This window comes from Delphinapterus leucas, chromosome 7 (assembly GCF_059928025.1).
Source record: "Delphinapterus leucas isolate spDelLeu-1000000601 "Yukka" chromosome 7, BTC_Dleu_Yukka2, whole genome shotgun sequence".
Lineage (NCBI taxonomy): Eukaryota > Metazoa > Chordata > Mammalia > Artiodactyla > Monodontidae > Delphinapterus > Delphinapterus leucas.
The window spans coordinates 101,624,096-101,640,790 of record NC_143135.1 but is presented as its reverse complement, the minus strand read 5'-3'; the positions used below and the strand labels follow the sequence as shown (position 1 = coordinate 101,640,790).

The 16,695-nt window shown below is 55.5% G+C and overlaps 1 protein-coding gene across 2 annotated transcripts in view; it reads right to left on the bottom strand.

Annotated features, from left to right (window-relative positions):
- Positions 1–871: 871 nt before the first annotated feature.
- The window catches only part of DCPS (decapping enzyme, scavenger), a 34,379-nt gene continuing 18,555 nt past the window's right edge, over positions 872–16,695 (bottom strand). Inside the window, exons 3-6 of one of the 2 annotated variants that reach the window (XM_022556176.3) lie at positions 11,494–11,639; positions 5,540–5,653; positions 3,138–3,248; positions 872–1,272 (exon numbers count right to left, since the gene is read on the bottom strand). In XM_022556176.3, the coding sequence (XP_022411884.1) occupies positions 1,006–1,272; positions 3,138–3,248; positions 5,540–5,653; positions 11,494–11,639 (638 nt within the window). In that variant the 3' untranslated portion in view covers positions 872–1,005. The other variant, XM_089915802.1, reaches the window with a different exon arrangement.

Here is a 16,695-nt window from a genome sequence, read left to right as displayed (position 1 = left end):
GCAAACGCCAGCCCCTCTCCAGCAGTGTGACACATCTGTCCGCTGGGCTGGAAAGAGAGCCTCATGTGTTTAACTGCATGCCGTCAACGTCTGCACCCGAGTCCCTGTTCTGCTGGAGCAGTGGTAGATGTCACCTTCCCAGATAAGCCCTTGATGGCTTCCTACAGGCCATAGCCTTGGACACTTTGAAGTCCCTTCCTGGCCTCGTGATTCTATGGACATTCTATTCTATTCTGTGATGCTGGTCATACCTTGCATCCAAGAACCTCAGGGCTTTCAGACTCCACTGCAACCGTGTCACTTTGCCCTGTTGAGACACTGTTTGTATTTGATCTTCTGGCTGCTCCCTGCGAGTTGTTTTATCTTCCTGCCCAGATAACAAACTCAAGGCCACGGGCTCCCTGACCAAGAAGCCAAGGCAAAGGCAGGCTTCTTGGGCTTTGCAACATCTGACTCTTATTAAGGCCCTCCCACTTCCAGGAGCGGCCATGCTCCATCCTCGTCAACAAGAGTATATCAACAGGATTGGCTCACACATGGGAAGTGTGACCTCAATGTTGGGGAGAGAAAGAGGAAGTACTGTCAAAAAGACTCTATCGATTACTTCCACCAGACAGGTGGAGATACAGTAAGTGGGAAGAAGGCAGAGGGCCCCGTGGTTGCAGTGCAGGAAGGAGTGAAAGCAGAGGGAGGCTCAGTTGGATTCCGGATGTGAAGACAGCCAGGACGGGTGCACGGGGGCCTACAGAAAGCCCCAAGTCCTCCGGGCCAGCTGGGGCTGACCCCCAGACACTCACCCCCTTCTTAAGACCTTCCCCCTAGGTTCTGCCCACTCCGCTTCCCCAGCAGCCCACACCGTGGGTCCACACCGAATGAGACCAATAGTTTATTCTCATGCTGGAAAGAAACCAGTAGAAAATATATTAAAAAAAAAAAATTCACTTGGTGCTAAAATCCGGCTGCCCTTCCCCCCCCGCCCCATACACATCAGTGCTCTTCTCCGACTCAGCTTCTCTGGGCCTCCTGCAAGAGCGCGAGGAGGGGGTCATCAGCTCTGAGGGCAAAGGTGAGGGTGCGGCGGCCGTAGTGCTCGGGGTCCTGCTCCAGGTTCTCGATCACCTCGGCCAGCAGGTGGGCCCGCTCCACGCCTGTGCCAGGGGCCTCGAAGCCCAGGGCAGTGAAGTGCACGTGCAGGTGGTAGTAGGAGGGCAGGTAGTGCAGGTACACGCGAAGGCGGTCTCCCGCCACCTGGTAGCGCTGCAGGATGGCTTCCTGGCAAGAAAGGGGAGGGGCGGGGAGGCTCATCGTGCTGCCCACACACTGGCGCCAGAACCCCCTCCTGCCCACGGCCCCGACCAGCCTCTCCACCCGCTGTTGGCTTCGGATCCCTGTCTTCCATTCTTGGGAGTCAGCAAGTGCAGGGGACAGCAGCAAAGCGGAGGCTCTTTCTCCCAAGGATGGGGACGGTGGCCTCGATCAGGCTTCCCCGCTCCAACCTGGTAAAACACCTGCTTCCTCACAGTTGCCACTGGGCCTCTAGGAAGTCTCGGTGCTAAGGACAGGCCCAGGTTTCCAAGACTGTGGGGACTATCCTGCCCTGGATGATTTACCAGACTTGTATCATCAAGTAGGTGGGAAGAGGCCTTGTTCTCCTTTTCAGCATAGAACAGAGTGGAGCTGGGCTGCGGCAGAGCTAAGGGCTTGGTGGCAGAGAAAGGATAGGGGAGGGGACGTGAGCAGGGCTGCCCTGGACAGACCAGGGAGTCATAATAGGATCATCAAATTCTTGCAGGATTCCTGGTGGAAGAGGAAAGCATCACCTTCGGCCCTGGCTCCCTTTGCCTGCCCCAACCTTGCTCAGGCGGTAGAGCTTTTTCTACCACACCCCCTTCAGGAGCCTCCAAGGCTTGGAATTAAGAGGAGACTTAATTTCCACTGTAGGCAAATCCCTGAGGCCGCAGGGGTGAAGAGAAAAAGACAGGGCCTCAGCGTGCTCAGAATACATCCTGGAATTGTATTCTATTCTGCATTTGGCGCTCCCCCAGGGATCTCGGCAGCAGGGTGACACCAGGACCAGGGCACCCGAAGGGCTTCCTGGGAGGTGCCGCCGGAACTGTCAGGGCAGGCGCAAGTGCTGGCCCAGCATCTCCCAGGGGCTCTGCATCCAGAGGCTGTTTCAGCAGAGAAACGAGTTACTGGGAAAAGAGAAAGGCAGCCAGGGGGATGGGGACGTGGGCATGCGGGGCAGAAGGCAGTCGGCACAGGACAGGGAGGGGCCGCAGGTGAGGGGAGAGTGGCCCCAAGCACAGCCCCTCCTTCAGGTCTGCGGCAGAGCCTCAGAGCAGCTCTTGTTGAACCTGACCTGGTGGGGGGAGCCTCTTCCCCGCTGGGCACCCTGGTGACAGCAGGCCTGCCATGGAGGCCGCATCTTCTAATGTCTCAGGCTGAGACCAAGCCCACAGAATAATGGAATCAGAAGGAAGAAGGACCCCCTCCAGACACCGAGGCCCAGAGAGGTGAAGTGACCTGCCTGAGGTCATCCAGTGGGCTAAGGTCAAAGTGTCAAACCAGGACCAGGACCCAAGACTCGAGACTCTCTTCCCCCATCTCCCCTCGCCCCCAGGGCTCCTTTCAGCAACGCTGTAGTTTCATTCGATTCAGCAAATCTCCCAGAGAGAAAGTATCCCAGAATGCCAGGTGCTAGAGGATTCAGTCTCTTCCCTCAGGGTAGATGAGGGGACACAGACACACGTCAGGTCGTGCACCATCTACCCGAGAAACACGTCTGGCATGATGTGGCTGTCGTGAGCGGGGCACGTAACCCTGGGATGGGAGGGCATCCCAGACGTGACCTGCAGGACACAGGCAGGGAGCAAAAGCGGGAACCCGAGCTGAGGAAGCCCGTGTCGGGTGAGGCAAGGGGGCTAAGAGTAGAGCTAGAGGGCAGGGCAGGACCAGGAACAGGGGCCTCGTGAGGCCCCCTAAAAGCCTTCATGGGCCGCTGCACGGGCATTCAGAGAGGAGCCCTTTTCACGAGACGGACTTCTGGAAGGGGTGAGGAAAGGGGCCCAGGAACGCAATGGAACTGGAGTGTAACTCCCCTGGGCTCCGGCATAGATTCGGCCCCGGCAGCTCACCTGCCCCTCCTGGAGGATGTTCCTGAGCAGTGGCAGGTGCTCTGGAGTGAGGTCCCGAAGCGACTTGATGTCCCGGCGATGGCAGATGGCAATCAGATACAGGTCATCGAGCTGTGCGGAGACAGGCAGGGGTAAACCGGGCTCAGCAGGGGACAGGGCCGGGGAGGCTGCCAATCGTGGAATTCCGCCCAGAAACCAGGAAGCACCCACACCCCAAGGCCTGCAGTGTCAGCCACAGCCAATCCCAGGGACCCCGTGGCAGGACCAATCCCCAGGCAACGTGGGCGTCCTCGTGGCCAGGGTGAGTGGGACAGTCTAAGGGACAGAGCTTCTGTTTATTCTTCCTACTAAAAAATACCATATGAGAGTATTTACATACTCACAGCTGATGGGGAATGAGCGGCGGGAAGGAGGTTCAAGAAAATGCCAAGCACAACTCTTATGGTCTAATCGCATGTACAGAAGTAACTGCTGTAAGACATAAGGTGATAAGAGTGCAGGAGGAAGAAGGACAGACTAGCTAGGGTGATCCCGAGAGGCTTCCTAGAAGAGAAGGCAGGGCACCCGGGTCTTGAAGAAGAGGTAGGGTTTGGAGAAAGGGCATTGAGGTAGAGGAAAGCAAAGGCTCAGAGGCAAGAAAGTCTAGGGCATCTAAGTGGGGGAGTAAACAACTCCATGTGCCTGGAATCAGAGGCAGGCGAGGAAGTGAAGGGGCATGTGACGGGGGGAAGGGAGCCTCAGGCCAGCGGGGCAGTGAGCTCCACCACGGCTTCACCCTCTCCTCCCTTCCCCTATCTCACAGGGCTCACAGACGGCCCTTCCTGCCATCCGTCCTGAACAGTGCCTTGCTGAGGACCTAGAGTTCACAACAGTCCTGAGACCCAAGGCCAACAAGGTCTTGAGCCAGAGAAGAGCAAACGGACTCTTCCTCTTGCCCAGAAAACCCTCCCAGCCGTCTCTGCTTACCCAAACCCTGGCCTTGGCCAGTTTCACATCCTCGTGCGAGGCAAGCCCCAGGCACCAGGGCTCCAAGGGCCGAGGCATGGAGAGAATCCAGCAGCCCTCAGCCCTGCAATCTGAGCTGCTAGATTCCTCAATGAGATAATTTGGGGACCATGAGTCACCCAACCAAATCCCCAAGGGCCCCAACTTAAAAACTTAGAATGACATTTTCCATATGGTGCGGGATGTCCAACTGTGCCTCTTCATGCCAACAGTCTCTCCATGCCATACGCATTCTTCTCCTCCAGGGCCCTAAGAATCCAGGCTTTCTGCCCCAGACCTGCTACAGATGGGCCCAGTGGGAACCTCCTGGCAGGTGGCTAAGCTGTGCCCACCCAGGCCTCCGTTTTGCCTTCAAGTCCCTTCTGGGCTCTTCCTTCTCATGGCCTGTGTCCAGGACTCTCGCACTAGCTAGGGGCCCAAGGAGAAGCAGGAAATAAAACTGCTTGAACCTGGGGTGTGTGTGCATGTCTGTGGGTGTCTTCAGCTGTCCCACGTGTCACTGTCACAGGACTTCCTGTGAAGTAGGAAGTAGCCTTTATTTTAGATGGTACCTGCTGATGAATGCCAAACATGACATGAAATCACACCTCTCTGCTCCTGGCATCGAGTGAAGCATGAAGGCTGTGCCAGGTATCAGCTCACGGGATGGGCGAGGGAAGGAAAACAAACCCATTCTTTGGCATCAGACGTGACCCTGCGTTTCCTGCAGGCAGCCAAAGGGCCCCGGCCCAGAGATACCGGTGACGGGCCTCACAGTGAGGTGAGGAAGGAGGAGAGAAGGCGGCCAGAGGCTGCAGAGGACAGGAGGGGCGGTGTGAGTGAAGACGGCTCCCGGGAAAGCTGCTCTCAAGAAGGTCGGGGCAGGGGCCGCTAGGGGGCCAGGCAGCAGAGCTGAGAGGCTTGGAGGAGGGGGGTGGCCCTGGACCACCGGAGGCCTCCTCTGTGGCTCGGGTAGTGCAGGGGACTCCTCGGGTCGGTCACCCTACTTTCTGCCGGCCAGTGTTGCAGACCGTGGGCCTGCCTGGATCTGCCGGTATCCAGGGCACGGGGAGAGGGTGAACCGTACACCTCAGGGCTCCAGGTGCTCCTGGAAGAGAGGGTGCAGCTCCCCAGCTTGGCTGGTAAAGGAACAGCCCGCGAGGTCATGGATGCAAACACTGCCCCATCCTCACCCCCAGGGTGGGAGGTGAGCCAGAAAGAGGCTTTAACTGGCCCATTAAAGTGTAAACATTTGTTTTATGTGCTCCCACTGCAGAGAACTCAGGCCTCCCCTTTGGTTAATTATAATCTTCTTAGAGAGAGCGAGCAACATGAGGAGGAAGGGCAGGATTAAGGAGGCCCAGCAGCCTGGAGCAGGGCACTCAGAGACCAGAGAGGCCCAGCACAAAATCCCTTACCTGCTGCTGGTTCCACTTGAGGTCGGGGATGAGGACAAAGCCATCAGAGGGATCTGGATTCTCAAAAACAATCCGGTCAGCTTCAGCCTTCCTGTCGAGAATATTGTACACCCACTGGAAGGAAGGGGAGAGAGGGGGTTCACAGACCAGTCATTTTCCCTGAGAGACACCCCACAGTGGGCCAGGTAGGCTCTCAGGCCTCCCCAGGAAGGACAGCCAAGTCTGAAAGGGCCACTATGCTCGGGGGACCGACACTCAGGCTGTCCTGTTCCGGGGAGCTACTCTTGGGGGTCCGGAAGGGACTTCCCCTCTCCCACTACAGCCATCCCCACAGGGATCACGGCAACTCAGACAGGGCCATCTCTTCAGGCAGTTCCTGGCCGGCACTGTGCACGTGCTCTGCTCTGGCCTCACAGGCCTGGTCTGCAGCCGCCCCTTCCACTGCCCACAGGACTCGGGAAAAGCGTCCCATGGGCGGGCCCTGTCCCACTTTATTCAGGACCACGGGCAGAGAGTCAGGCTGGGAGTTTCTTCTGCAGAGGAAGTCCGCTACACACCAGGGTGGGGAAAGGCTCAGGTTCTAGAAGTTAGTGTGCTGGGTTTCTCAACCTGCTGGGATCCTTGTGAGGGCTGGGGTTAGCACCGCTGCCCCACCTGGGGACCCAGCTGACATGCACCCTTCATGACAAAGCAGAACAAACGCCACGTGGAGAGGCGATTACACAGACCTTTCCTGTTAACCCCAGGCTGCCAGCTCTCTCACGCCCTTTGATTAGCTGCTGTCAACAGTCTTCAGAGGACCCATCCTTGGGCGCTGTGTGAATCCCAAGGGCATCACTTTACCATTAAGGTCCTGGAGGCCTCTCTGAAGAAGCCAGCCTGCAGGGAGGTTAAGATAAGAAGGCCCCTGTTCTCATGGGGATCCAACCCCCCAGCCCCGGCTCTTCTCCACTTCCCCAGAGGTCTGAGAGCCCTTTGCCAACACGACTTCCTTCCAGGCCAGTGAACTCTGTGCCTGAAATCCGAGAGCGAACCCTGCTGGAGAGCCACAGAGAGGGCAGGAGCTGGGCTCATATGGCTGCCCCTTCCGCCCCGCAGTCACGAAGGGCCTCAAGCTGCCCGAGCGGTGGATGGGAGGCCAGGGCGCCGACACGGCCAGGCCAGCGGAGGGCTCCTCTGCCCACCACCAGGAACGCTGGTGCAGCAGTGTCAGTGAGGGCCAGGGCTACACACATCCTCCCCCATGCCCCGCCGAGTCCACATCCTCTGCTGTCGGCCAGCAGGGCCAAGGCCAAGTGCAACTGTCTGAGATGCAGAGCGAGGAGGCAGAGAAAACCTGCCTGGGACAATCTGGGCCTCCCAGACCCCCTGGTAAGACCCACAGCCCGGTCACAATACGGTCAAGAAGAGCCTGGCAGTGCCACTTGTTGGGTGGAGTCTGGGGGCCGCCCAGCAGTGGCTTCCTCGTGCAGCACTGGGGCCAGAGCGATGCACAGCCCAGCAGGTGGAGAACATTCCAAGGAGGGACATTCCAGTCAGAATGTCCTCTCTGACTGGAACTCTCTCTAAGAATGTGCTACTGGAGAAAAAAAGCCAGCTGGATCCTGACCTGAAACCTCCCAAAAATAAATGGGAGGGAGGAGATGGTGTCCCTGCGTGGAGAGCCCTGGTGTGGCCCAGCCTCCCTGGGGCCCTGCTTTTGCCCACAGATAAGCAGCTGTGCCTCCGCCTGGAAAGCAACATGTCGTCTGGGAGAGAATGAACAGGCTCTGGAGCCCAACAAGCCTGGGCTCATCTCTCACTCCCACCACTAACTAGTTGCATGCTGGCAAAGTGACTCAACCTGGGCTTCCCTGGCGCAGTGGTTAAGAGTCCGCCTGCCAGTGCGGGGGACACGGGTTCGAGCCCCGGTCCGGGAAGATCCCACACGCCGCGGAGCAGCTAAGCCCGTGCGCCATGGCTACTGAGCCTGCGCTCTAGAGCCTGCGAGCCACAACTACTGAGCCCGCGCGCCTAGAGCCCGTGCTCCGCAACAAGAGAAGCCACCGCAGTAAGAAGCCCATGCACCGCAACGAAGGCCCCCGCTCCCCACAGCTAGAGAAAAGCCCGCATACAGCAACGAAGACCCAACGCAGCCCAAAATAAATAAATACATAAAGAACTAGCATCTTTTAAAAAAAAAAAAAAAGTGATTTCATCTCTCTAAGCCTTGGTTTCCTCCCTCCTCAAGAGGATCTAATAACACCCCCAAGTGAGGGTTGTGGTGCGAACTGTAAGTGAGAAAATGCGTGTGAAATTGCCCAACACGGAGCCCTGCCCAGGGAGGCAACCGAGAACAGGGAAGGTGCTGGGAAGGCTCCAAGGGGAGGTCAGGCTGGGCTTGCCCGAGGCTACAAGACCGACTGTGGAAAGGCAAAAAAGAAAGCGGATGAGAGCAAAGGAGGTGCGCTGAGGGGACCACGTGCGGGGCTGGAACGGCACGTGAGGGCTGGGAAGGTGTGCTGTGATGAGCCTATCTCACGGGACCACCCTGTGCGGCAAGCCCGTAAGGTGGGCACTGTCGGGGTCCCCATATTGCAGGGAAGGAAGAGGTAGGTGCAAGGAAGTTCACCCAAGTTCACACATTCCGACCCAGAGTCCGGCCCCAGAGCCCAGGCTGCAGGCCACATGGGTAAGCCCTCTGGGAGAGCCGGGAGAGGTCTGAATACACAGGATGTCTCAGCCCAGATGAGAGAGGGAGGAGAGCCAGGGAACAAAGTCCACATGAATCATAGGGGTGACATAAGGGAGAGTAACACGCTGGGAAAGCAAGCCCGGGAGCCTCGGCCCCGCAGACAATATGGGGGTGCTGGCGGCTTCTGGACGCACCCGGCACGACTTCTTCCCTGTAGGTGACACTGGCAACTGACCCAGGAGCCCCCCTCCCCGAGCCCCCTCTTCGCTCTCCTCCTGCTCTTTTTTGCTGGCCCCTCTCCTCCAGCCGCCCCTCCCCTGCCTGCGTCTCAGCCCCACACTCTCCCGTCCTCCCTGGAACCTGTGTGGGCAACGGCGGCCACCACTCTGGCGCCTTTTCTGCGCTGGAAATGGCAGCAGGCACATGATATGTGGCACGGCTCTCAGCTTCCACTGGGACCCCAGGAGGGAGGTGCCGTCGGTCACATTTTCCAGACAAGGAAACTGGGACTCAGAAATGAAGGATGAGATCGCAAGGCTCCGGGGCGGCAGAACTAGAGTCCAAACCCTGGACCGAAGCAGAAGCCCTGATCAGATGACTCACAAATCAGTCTCCAAGGATCCAGATGCAGACACCCCACCGCATTTTTTTTACTGGGAAATTACAAACACCTCAAATTTGAGCAGCCAAATAGGGTAGTTGGCTTAGAGCACAGACGCTGGGGCCAGACCGCCTGGCTTTGACGCCAGTCTCCAAAGGCCTGCTGTGAAGATACGATGCCTGTAAAATGCTCAGGACAGTCGCTGTTCTGTCACCTCGTGAGTTCCAAGAAGCGCCAAACTAACTCACCGTCCTCCACGTAAACCACTCCGCTGCCCACGCCCCCGTGCTGGCTAACAATCCGACTCTGTACCATTCATCGCCCAAGCTACCCCTGGACTCACCCCAGGCCCTTCCCTCACTGCTCCAAATCACCCACGTCTACGCCTTAATCGCAAGGGAAGCTCCCCGCTGCCCCTGCCTCGGTTCAGTCTTCCTCCTTCTTCTACTCTCACAACTTCCAAATGATTCTTTAAATCTGATCACGTTACCCACATGCTTCAAACCTTTAACAGGATGCTCATCGCTTTGGCAATCGCCCACAAATCTGACGATCATTAGAACAAAAAGATTTTTTTAAATGTGGATTTCCCAGCTCTACTCCCAGCTTCATTCTGACTCAGTAGGTATGGAGGAGGGCCCTGTGCTCTGTATTTAAAGAAATCTAACCAGGCCATCCTGACGAGCAGCAAGGTGTGGGAACTCCTGGTCTCCTGGACGAAGTGCACAAGCCTCTTTGTGGCCCCCGCCTGCCTTCTCCTACCCGTTCCCGAAATGCATCAAATGGGTCCAGTCCTCTGTGCCCCTATACTTGCTCTTCCCTCTGCCTGGAGTGCCCTGTCTGCCTCTTCCAGCTGGCAAACTTCTCTTTGTCCTTTAAGACCCAACTGGAGGATCCTCTCCCCTGTGAAGCCCCCCACTGTCTGGGCTGATCACTCGCCCTCTGTGTCGATACTGTACCTCGTGTATAGACCGCCAAAGTGCTCATCCCATTATACTGCAGTTACCAGGTTGCATGCCTATCTTCCTTACAAGACTGTGGGGAGGTTATCAGTGTTCATCTTGGTGACCCTCCAGAGCCTAGCACAGGGCCTGGTACATAGGGGATGCTCAATAAATACAATGACTATTGCCCATTAAGCTGAGTGCTTGTAAACTTGCTAGAAACAGCCGAGAAAGAATACATGGGAAATTCCCTGGTAGTCCAGTGGTTAGGACTCGGCGCTTTCACTGCTGTGTGCCTGGGTTCGATCCCTGGTTGGGGTACTAAGATCTCACAAGCCATGCGGTGCGGCCAAAAAAAAAAAAAAGAATACATGAATGCTCATGTCAAGCAGAAGCTGGTAGAGCAGAGGGGTTATTATTTCCCAAGAGGATATGCATAATGGTCTATAAGAAGGTATATATACGACTCACACCAGCTGTATTACAGGCTTCCTCTCTTGAATCCCACATACGTGCAACCAGTGCAGCAGAACACACATTCCAGGACATCCCCCTGCAATCTTAGACACAGTCTAGGAAGATGGAGACATATTTCCCTTCTACTTAGAAGACAGAGCAAGTGCTGGGACTTCTTTAAAAAAAGGAAAAAATCAAGCCACTGTGAGTTAGAGGAGCCTTGTGCAAATAATGTGCAGGGGACCACGGCTAACAGCTGGGTTGGGTCTTCCCCAGGGGACCCCCTGCAAGCCCTGTCAACCTCCTGTCCTTCCTCCTCCCAGGCACAATCCACATCCCGAGACCCCACATACAGGGCACCCTCCCTCCTCCGGGACAAATGGCTGTGAACTTCCCACACTAGGACGTCCCACACCACCGTAGCCTGAATCTTGGGTGGAGTATGTAGAGATACTCTACAGGAGAACGCCTGATCCATCACATTATCTCTGAGTGTGCACATGGGACCAATTCCAGGCAGAGGCTCTGGCTCTGACCCAAGAAGTCGGATGTCTTAGCGAAATGGCCTTGCACCTGGCCCAGTTGCTGAAGACACTTCGAAGATGCTCTCAACCCACGGCCATCGCCCTGGGAGAAGAGGCCCTGCACCAACCCCCGAGCCTGCCCCCTGCAATGGATGCAGGGGAGCAAGGGAAGGGGGTTTCTACCCTGTGACTCAACTCCTGGAGGCTGGTTTGCTGTGGGTGAAACCAGGGATAAGAGTCTGGATGAGGAGGCCTAACCAGCACCCGTCTTCACCGTTCACAGACCCCCAGCCAGGGCAAGCCATTCTGAGACCGTATCAAGGCTCCTGTAGCGTACTTAGAGATTCTTTCCACGAACTGGACTGCTCTGAGACCCCCGAGTGCCTCGGCGGCGTGCCCAAGACCGCTGTCAATTCCCTTATCAATGAAGGTGACTATCCTCTATGAAAGAGCGACAGCCTCAGCCAGCCCAGCACTGTCTATGCCATCTATCCTGCTTATTCTTCTCCACAGCACTCACAGTCTCACGTTTTGTGTGGTTACTTATATATTCCCGCGCTGACACCTGAACAAGGAGGTAAGCTCCGTGAAGGCAGGGGCGCCGTTCTACTCTCTGCCGTGTCCCGTGGCCTCTGCGGCGGGAGAGCGCTGGACCCTGGCACCACCTCGACAGGTGTCTGAGAAGATACACTGGCCGTGGGGACAGCACTCCGAATCTGACCCGTGGGGCTGGCCCAGGCCTTGGCAGCCAGTACCTGGATGCTGAGGCTCTGGGACTCCAGGTGCGGTAAGGTGATGTTCTTGTAATCGTCGCCCGTCTCCCGGACCAGGCGGAGGTCCCGGTGCAGGTACTTTTGCAGGTGTTTCTCTGTGGCAGGGTAAACCACGGTTGTCTTCACGTCTGCAATGACACAACACAGCCCGGGCCACAGTCAGCCGCTCTCTCCACACAGTCCTGCCACACTCTGACCCTGACAGGCACCACGGAAAGGATGGGAACGGTCTCTCTTTGGTTCCCCAGTGAAGGGAGCCAAAGACTAAGAAGTTATGTTCACCCACGACCCACTCCCACGAGGTGCCTCGTGCCATTAAATTCATGACCTGAACCACACTCGGAATCTGGAAAATGTACGGTTTTCACTGATGGGTCACTAGGTCCCTCATCACCCTTAACCCTAGCCCTCCCCTCTTATTTTCTAGGCACAGGAATAAAACGTTTCTGTGGTTAAGACTCCGCGCCTCCACTGCAGGGCACACGGGTTCGGGGAACTAAGATCCCACATGCTGCGCAGAGTGGCCAAAAAAAAAATAAATAAATAAAGCCAAGCAGCCTCCTTAACGCAGAGCGGTGCAGCACAACAGTGGCTGAAGGCACAGACTCTGGGGCTGGACCATCAGGGTCCAAGTCCTGGCTCTGCCTGCTCCTCACTTGGGACCCCTGCCCCAGTCCAGGTGTTTACCCTCCCTGTGCCCCTACTTCTCCATCTGTCAGCTGAGGGTGATAATAGCTCATATGTCATAGGGTTGGGAGGATTAGCAAGTTAATACCTGTGGAGCTCTTAGAACAACAATGTCTAACACGTAATAAATACTGGCTATTTTCAACCCAGGGTTACCCAGTCTTGACTTTGGCACCATCAACATTTCCACCCAGATAATTCTTTGCTGTGGGGCTGTCCTGTGCATTGCAGGCTGTTTAGCAGCATTGCAGGTTTCTACCGGGATGCTAGTTAAACCCTCTCTCCAGTTGTGACAACCATAAACGCCTCCAGACATTGCCAAGTGCCCCTGGGGGATAAAACTGCCCCCAGTTGAGAACCACCGTTTTCATCACAAGGAAACCTGGTAGTGTCCCTAAAGAGACTCTAGGCTAGGGTCCTAGTAAAACACCACCCGGTTTTGGTTAAGTCCTTTTTCCTGTTTCTCTTAACATCTGCTACAACAGCTTCAACACAGATCTTAAAAGCAGGGAAGGAAAATGTTGTCTTAAAATCAGTTGGGATGTTTCTCAAAGGATCCAAGTCCTCCCTGACTCTAGATTCAGATGTGCTCTCCCAGAGAGGTCCCTGAGAGGAGCGACCCAGCATGGGCATCGGACACTCCAGGAAATGCTCAGACTCACCTACGTACCCAGAACTACCAACCTAGGTCTGAGGACATAGGCGATTTTCATGCTCATTTCACAGGTGGGTAAAAAGACTTCACAGGGATTCCAGACTCATTCGACACCACGCTGTGGGATGGGGCAGAGACAGGACTGGAACCATGGTCTTCCCGCCCTGAAGCCTGCTCTTTCCACCTCTGCCTGAAGGCCCATATCGTCTTCCAGCAGCTGAGTGCGAGCGTCCAAAGGCGCAATGCCAAGAGCGTGATGCCTGGTAGAACCAGAGGCCCCTGGCCTGTCAGCTCTAGCAAGCAGAGCAGCGCAGCATGGAGACACAGGCTGGCATACGACTCTCCCCTTCCTGGCTGTGCCACCTTGGGTGTTATTTAACCTTTGAGTCTCAGCTTCCTCATCTATTTATGGTGCTCATAAAATCTAATTTACAGAGAGTCGTTGTTATCGTTAAACAAGGCATGTCAACTGGACCCACGTAAGCGCTAAATAAATGTCACCCCGCTTCCTAGGAATCTCTGGATCTGACCTGGAACGGGAGGCACAAAAGTCTCCTCGCAATCCTCTGGGCACTTCTCACTCCCACCACCCTCTAACAGCCCAGGGTCACAGGCCAGAGATCAAAGGTCAAGCACACCAAGCTCTCAGGAGACAGGAGACTGCCTGAAATAGATGGAATGTCAGCACCTTGGCCCTTGCAGTGCAGCCTGCTGGGGAAGGACGAGATGCTGGCACCAATCAGCCTGGGTTCAAATCCTGGCTGTGTAACCTTGGGCACGTGAGAAGCCAGTGAGCAGCAGGTGGGAAACCTCTAGAAGCTGCCCTCCACCTGCACCCCCATGGAAAAGTGCTCCTCCAATGCTGGCTCTTACTCTCCTTGTGTCGCCTGGGCGGGGCAGGCGGAGAAAGGCCCTCCCTCCGGGTGGGGAGACGGGCCGGGACAACCTAGAGAAGAGCCCGGCCCCACTGGCAATGCACACACAGCCCTGGGCTCCCGGCCTGGGGGCCCCTGGCCGCTCCAGACTGGAAAGCCACGGGGCTGATGGGCATGCCCGCCTGCCAAGGCGGGCCACAGACCGCCCCCGCCACAGAGCCCTGGGAACCGGCCCCTCCTGCCCTCCCCCCAGCAGCAGGGAAAAATAAAAAGGCACTTTCCGGGGCTTCCCTGGTGGCGCAGTGGTTGAGAGTCCGCCTGCCGATGCAGGGGACGTGGGTTCGTGCCCCGGTCCGGGAAGATCCCACATGCCGTGGAGCGGCTGGGCCCGTGAGCCACAGCCGCTGGGCCTGCGCGTCCGGAGCCTGTGCTCCACAATGGGAGAGGCCACAACAGTGAGAGGCCCGCATACTGCAAAAAAAAAAAAAAAAAAGGCACTTTCCAACTGCTCACTTTCTGCTGTCCTGTTTCCTTTCCTGAGACCCGCCTGCCTGGAGGAGGCGCACCTTGCTGCACTCTGAGCCCTGCCAGAGCCAGTCACCCCTTGCCCGGCCTCGGTCAGAGTGCTGGCATCAGGGTGGGGATGCCCCTCCAGTCTCGCCCAGGCCCTGCTCCAAGCCCACTGACCGCCACTCTCCCCCGGCCGTCTCTGCCCCAGCCACAGAGACCCCCTTACACTCCCCACCGACTCCCACCTCTAGGCCTCACACCTGCTGCCCCGTCTCACTCCCTTAGGCCTCTGTCCAAAGGCCAGCTCTCAGACGGCCCGACTAGAGAGGCACCCCTTACCTCCCCACACCCTGCCTCCTTCACCCCTCACTGCCTGACGATGGAGGACATATTTATTGTCTGATTTCCCCATTAGACGGACTCCCCTGGAGGATAGGGATTTTTGTCTACCTTAAAATTTTGTTTTATCATTTTATCCCCAGCACCTGGAAGAGCACCTGGTATACAGCAGGTACTCAACAAATACTGAACAAATGAAAAAATGAATCTGGTCTTTTGAGACTTTAAACCCAGGAAGAGCATTTCTTGTCCCAAATGGAATAAAACCTCTCCGGAAAAAAAGAAAAAAAAGGTCAATATATTTCCCAATGCTGAGTTTCTCACTGGCAGCCAAAAGCAAACTCTGGTGTTTATCCAAATGACCTGCAACTGAGCTTCACGAGGAATCTGGGCGAGAGTCAATGCCCGATAAATGCTCAAACCATCGGATGAAAATACGTCGGGGAAGAGGACATCCACTCAGGGCCTCAAAAACATCTCCTCAGAGATTACTTATTAATTACAGAGGTGGACACAAAGTGACTGGAGTGAACATCACTCCTCATGGGATGAACTGACGCCCTGGGCCTCCTGGGCTGTGCCGTGGTGTGCCCGACAAAGCGCATAACCTGCATCCAATCGCGAGGCGACATCCTCCTCCCAAACCCAGGGACGCTCTACGGAACAAGTGGCTTCACAGCTCTTCCCAAGTGTCAAAGTTAGGGCTGAGGGACTGCTCCAGATTACAGGACGCTAGGGACTGGACTGGATCCTGGACGGGGGCAGGACGGGGGTGTGCAGGAGATTCCTGCTTGAAAGGTGGTACTGAAACCCTGGCAAGATTTAATAATGGTCTCCACATCACTTAATGGCTTTGTATAAATGTGGAAGTTCCCAAAATTGATCATTTTACTCTGGTTCCTAGGAGACACACACTGGCGCGCTCAGCACTGAGGGCACCACGTCTGCAACTTACTTTTCAATAACAGAGCGAATAGCAACAAAATATTATTATATGTGTATGTGGAGAGAGAAAAAGGAAATGTGGCCAAATGTTAACAAGAGGTGAAGGGCTTTTTAAGGGAGTTCTTTGTACTATTCTTACAGCCCTTCTGTAAGGTTAAAAAATTTTTTCGAAATATAAAGTTACATAAAAACGTGTTGGTACTCTCGAGACCCTGGGTGCTAACTGCCAGTGGAGGTACCAGGCACTGTCCTAAGCCCTGCATGCATATGTACCCACTCACTCCCCACAGCCAGTGTGAGACGGGTATGACTTTGGTCCCCGCGTCACACACGAGGAAGCTGAGGCTCAGCGCTGGGCTTCAGCCTCGGCACCACGCACCAGCCGCGCAGGTCAGCAGACGTGGCTTCACCCTCCGCCTGGCGCCCTCTCTGCCAACCCCAGTTTAGCAAGTTGACTTAAGGGGCCACCTGCCCAGGATGAGAAGTACCTGGCACCTCCCAGCCCAGAAGCTTCTCCCAGTAGCTAGAGAAGGAACAAGGAACTTCCTGACCCTGCCCTCCTCCTGGCATTCTTAAAAAAATCAACTCCAAAACCAACAGCTCAAGAATGTTCACAGCCTATTGAGAGCATCCCTGACATTCCTTACAAGGGCTTCCTATTCGTCATGCTTCTTCAAACTTTGTTTTTATTTTTAGTTTAAGGTGTGTTTGCACATAGGTTAAAAGTCAAACCAAGCTTGTTTTTATGTTTTCTGCTCCTTTCTGAGCACCATTTTCAACTCTTCCGGCCATTTCCTTGCTTTCGTACTTCCATAGTTCCAAATCACAAACATTTTTATAACTCGTTCCACCTTGATTTTTCAGTTTTATTATTATTTATTAACCTCCCATCATGGAAGGTAAGGATTTAGCTTTTTTACCAACTCTATACCAGAAGAGCGCGAGTACGCGTGTGCACACACGCGCTTTCTACCCCGCCCTCACAACACAACCAGATCACAATTTTGGATAAATCGGTACTCAACATCAGCGCCGTTACGATGACGTAAATGCTGTCTACTGCTGAAGGGCGCACTATGACTGTTTTTCCTTTTCAGCACAGTTTTTGGGATACAGAGTTAGTATTTACTTTTTTTGTTCTCTTTTCTATAAACTTGTCACTAATTCATCCCC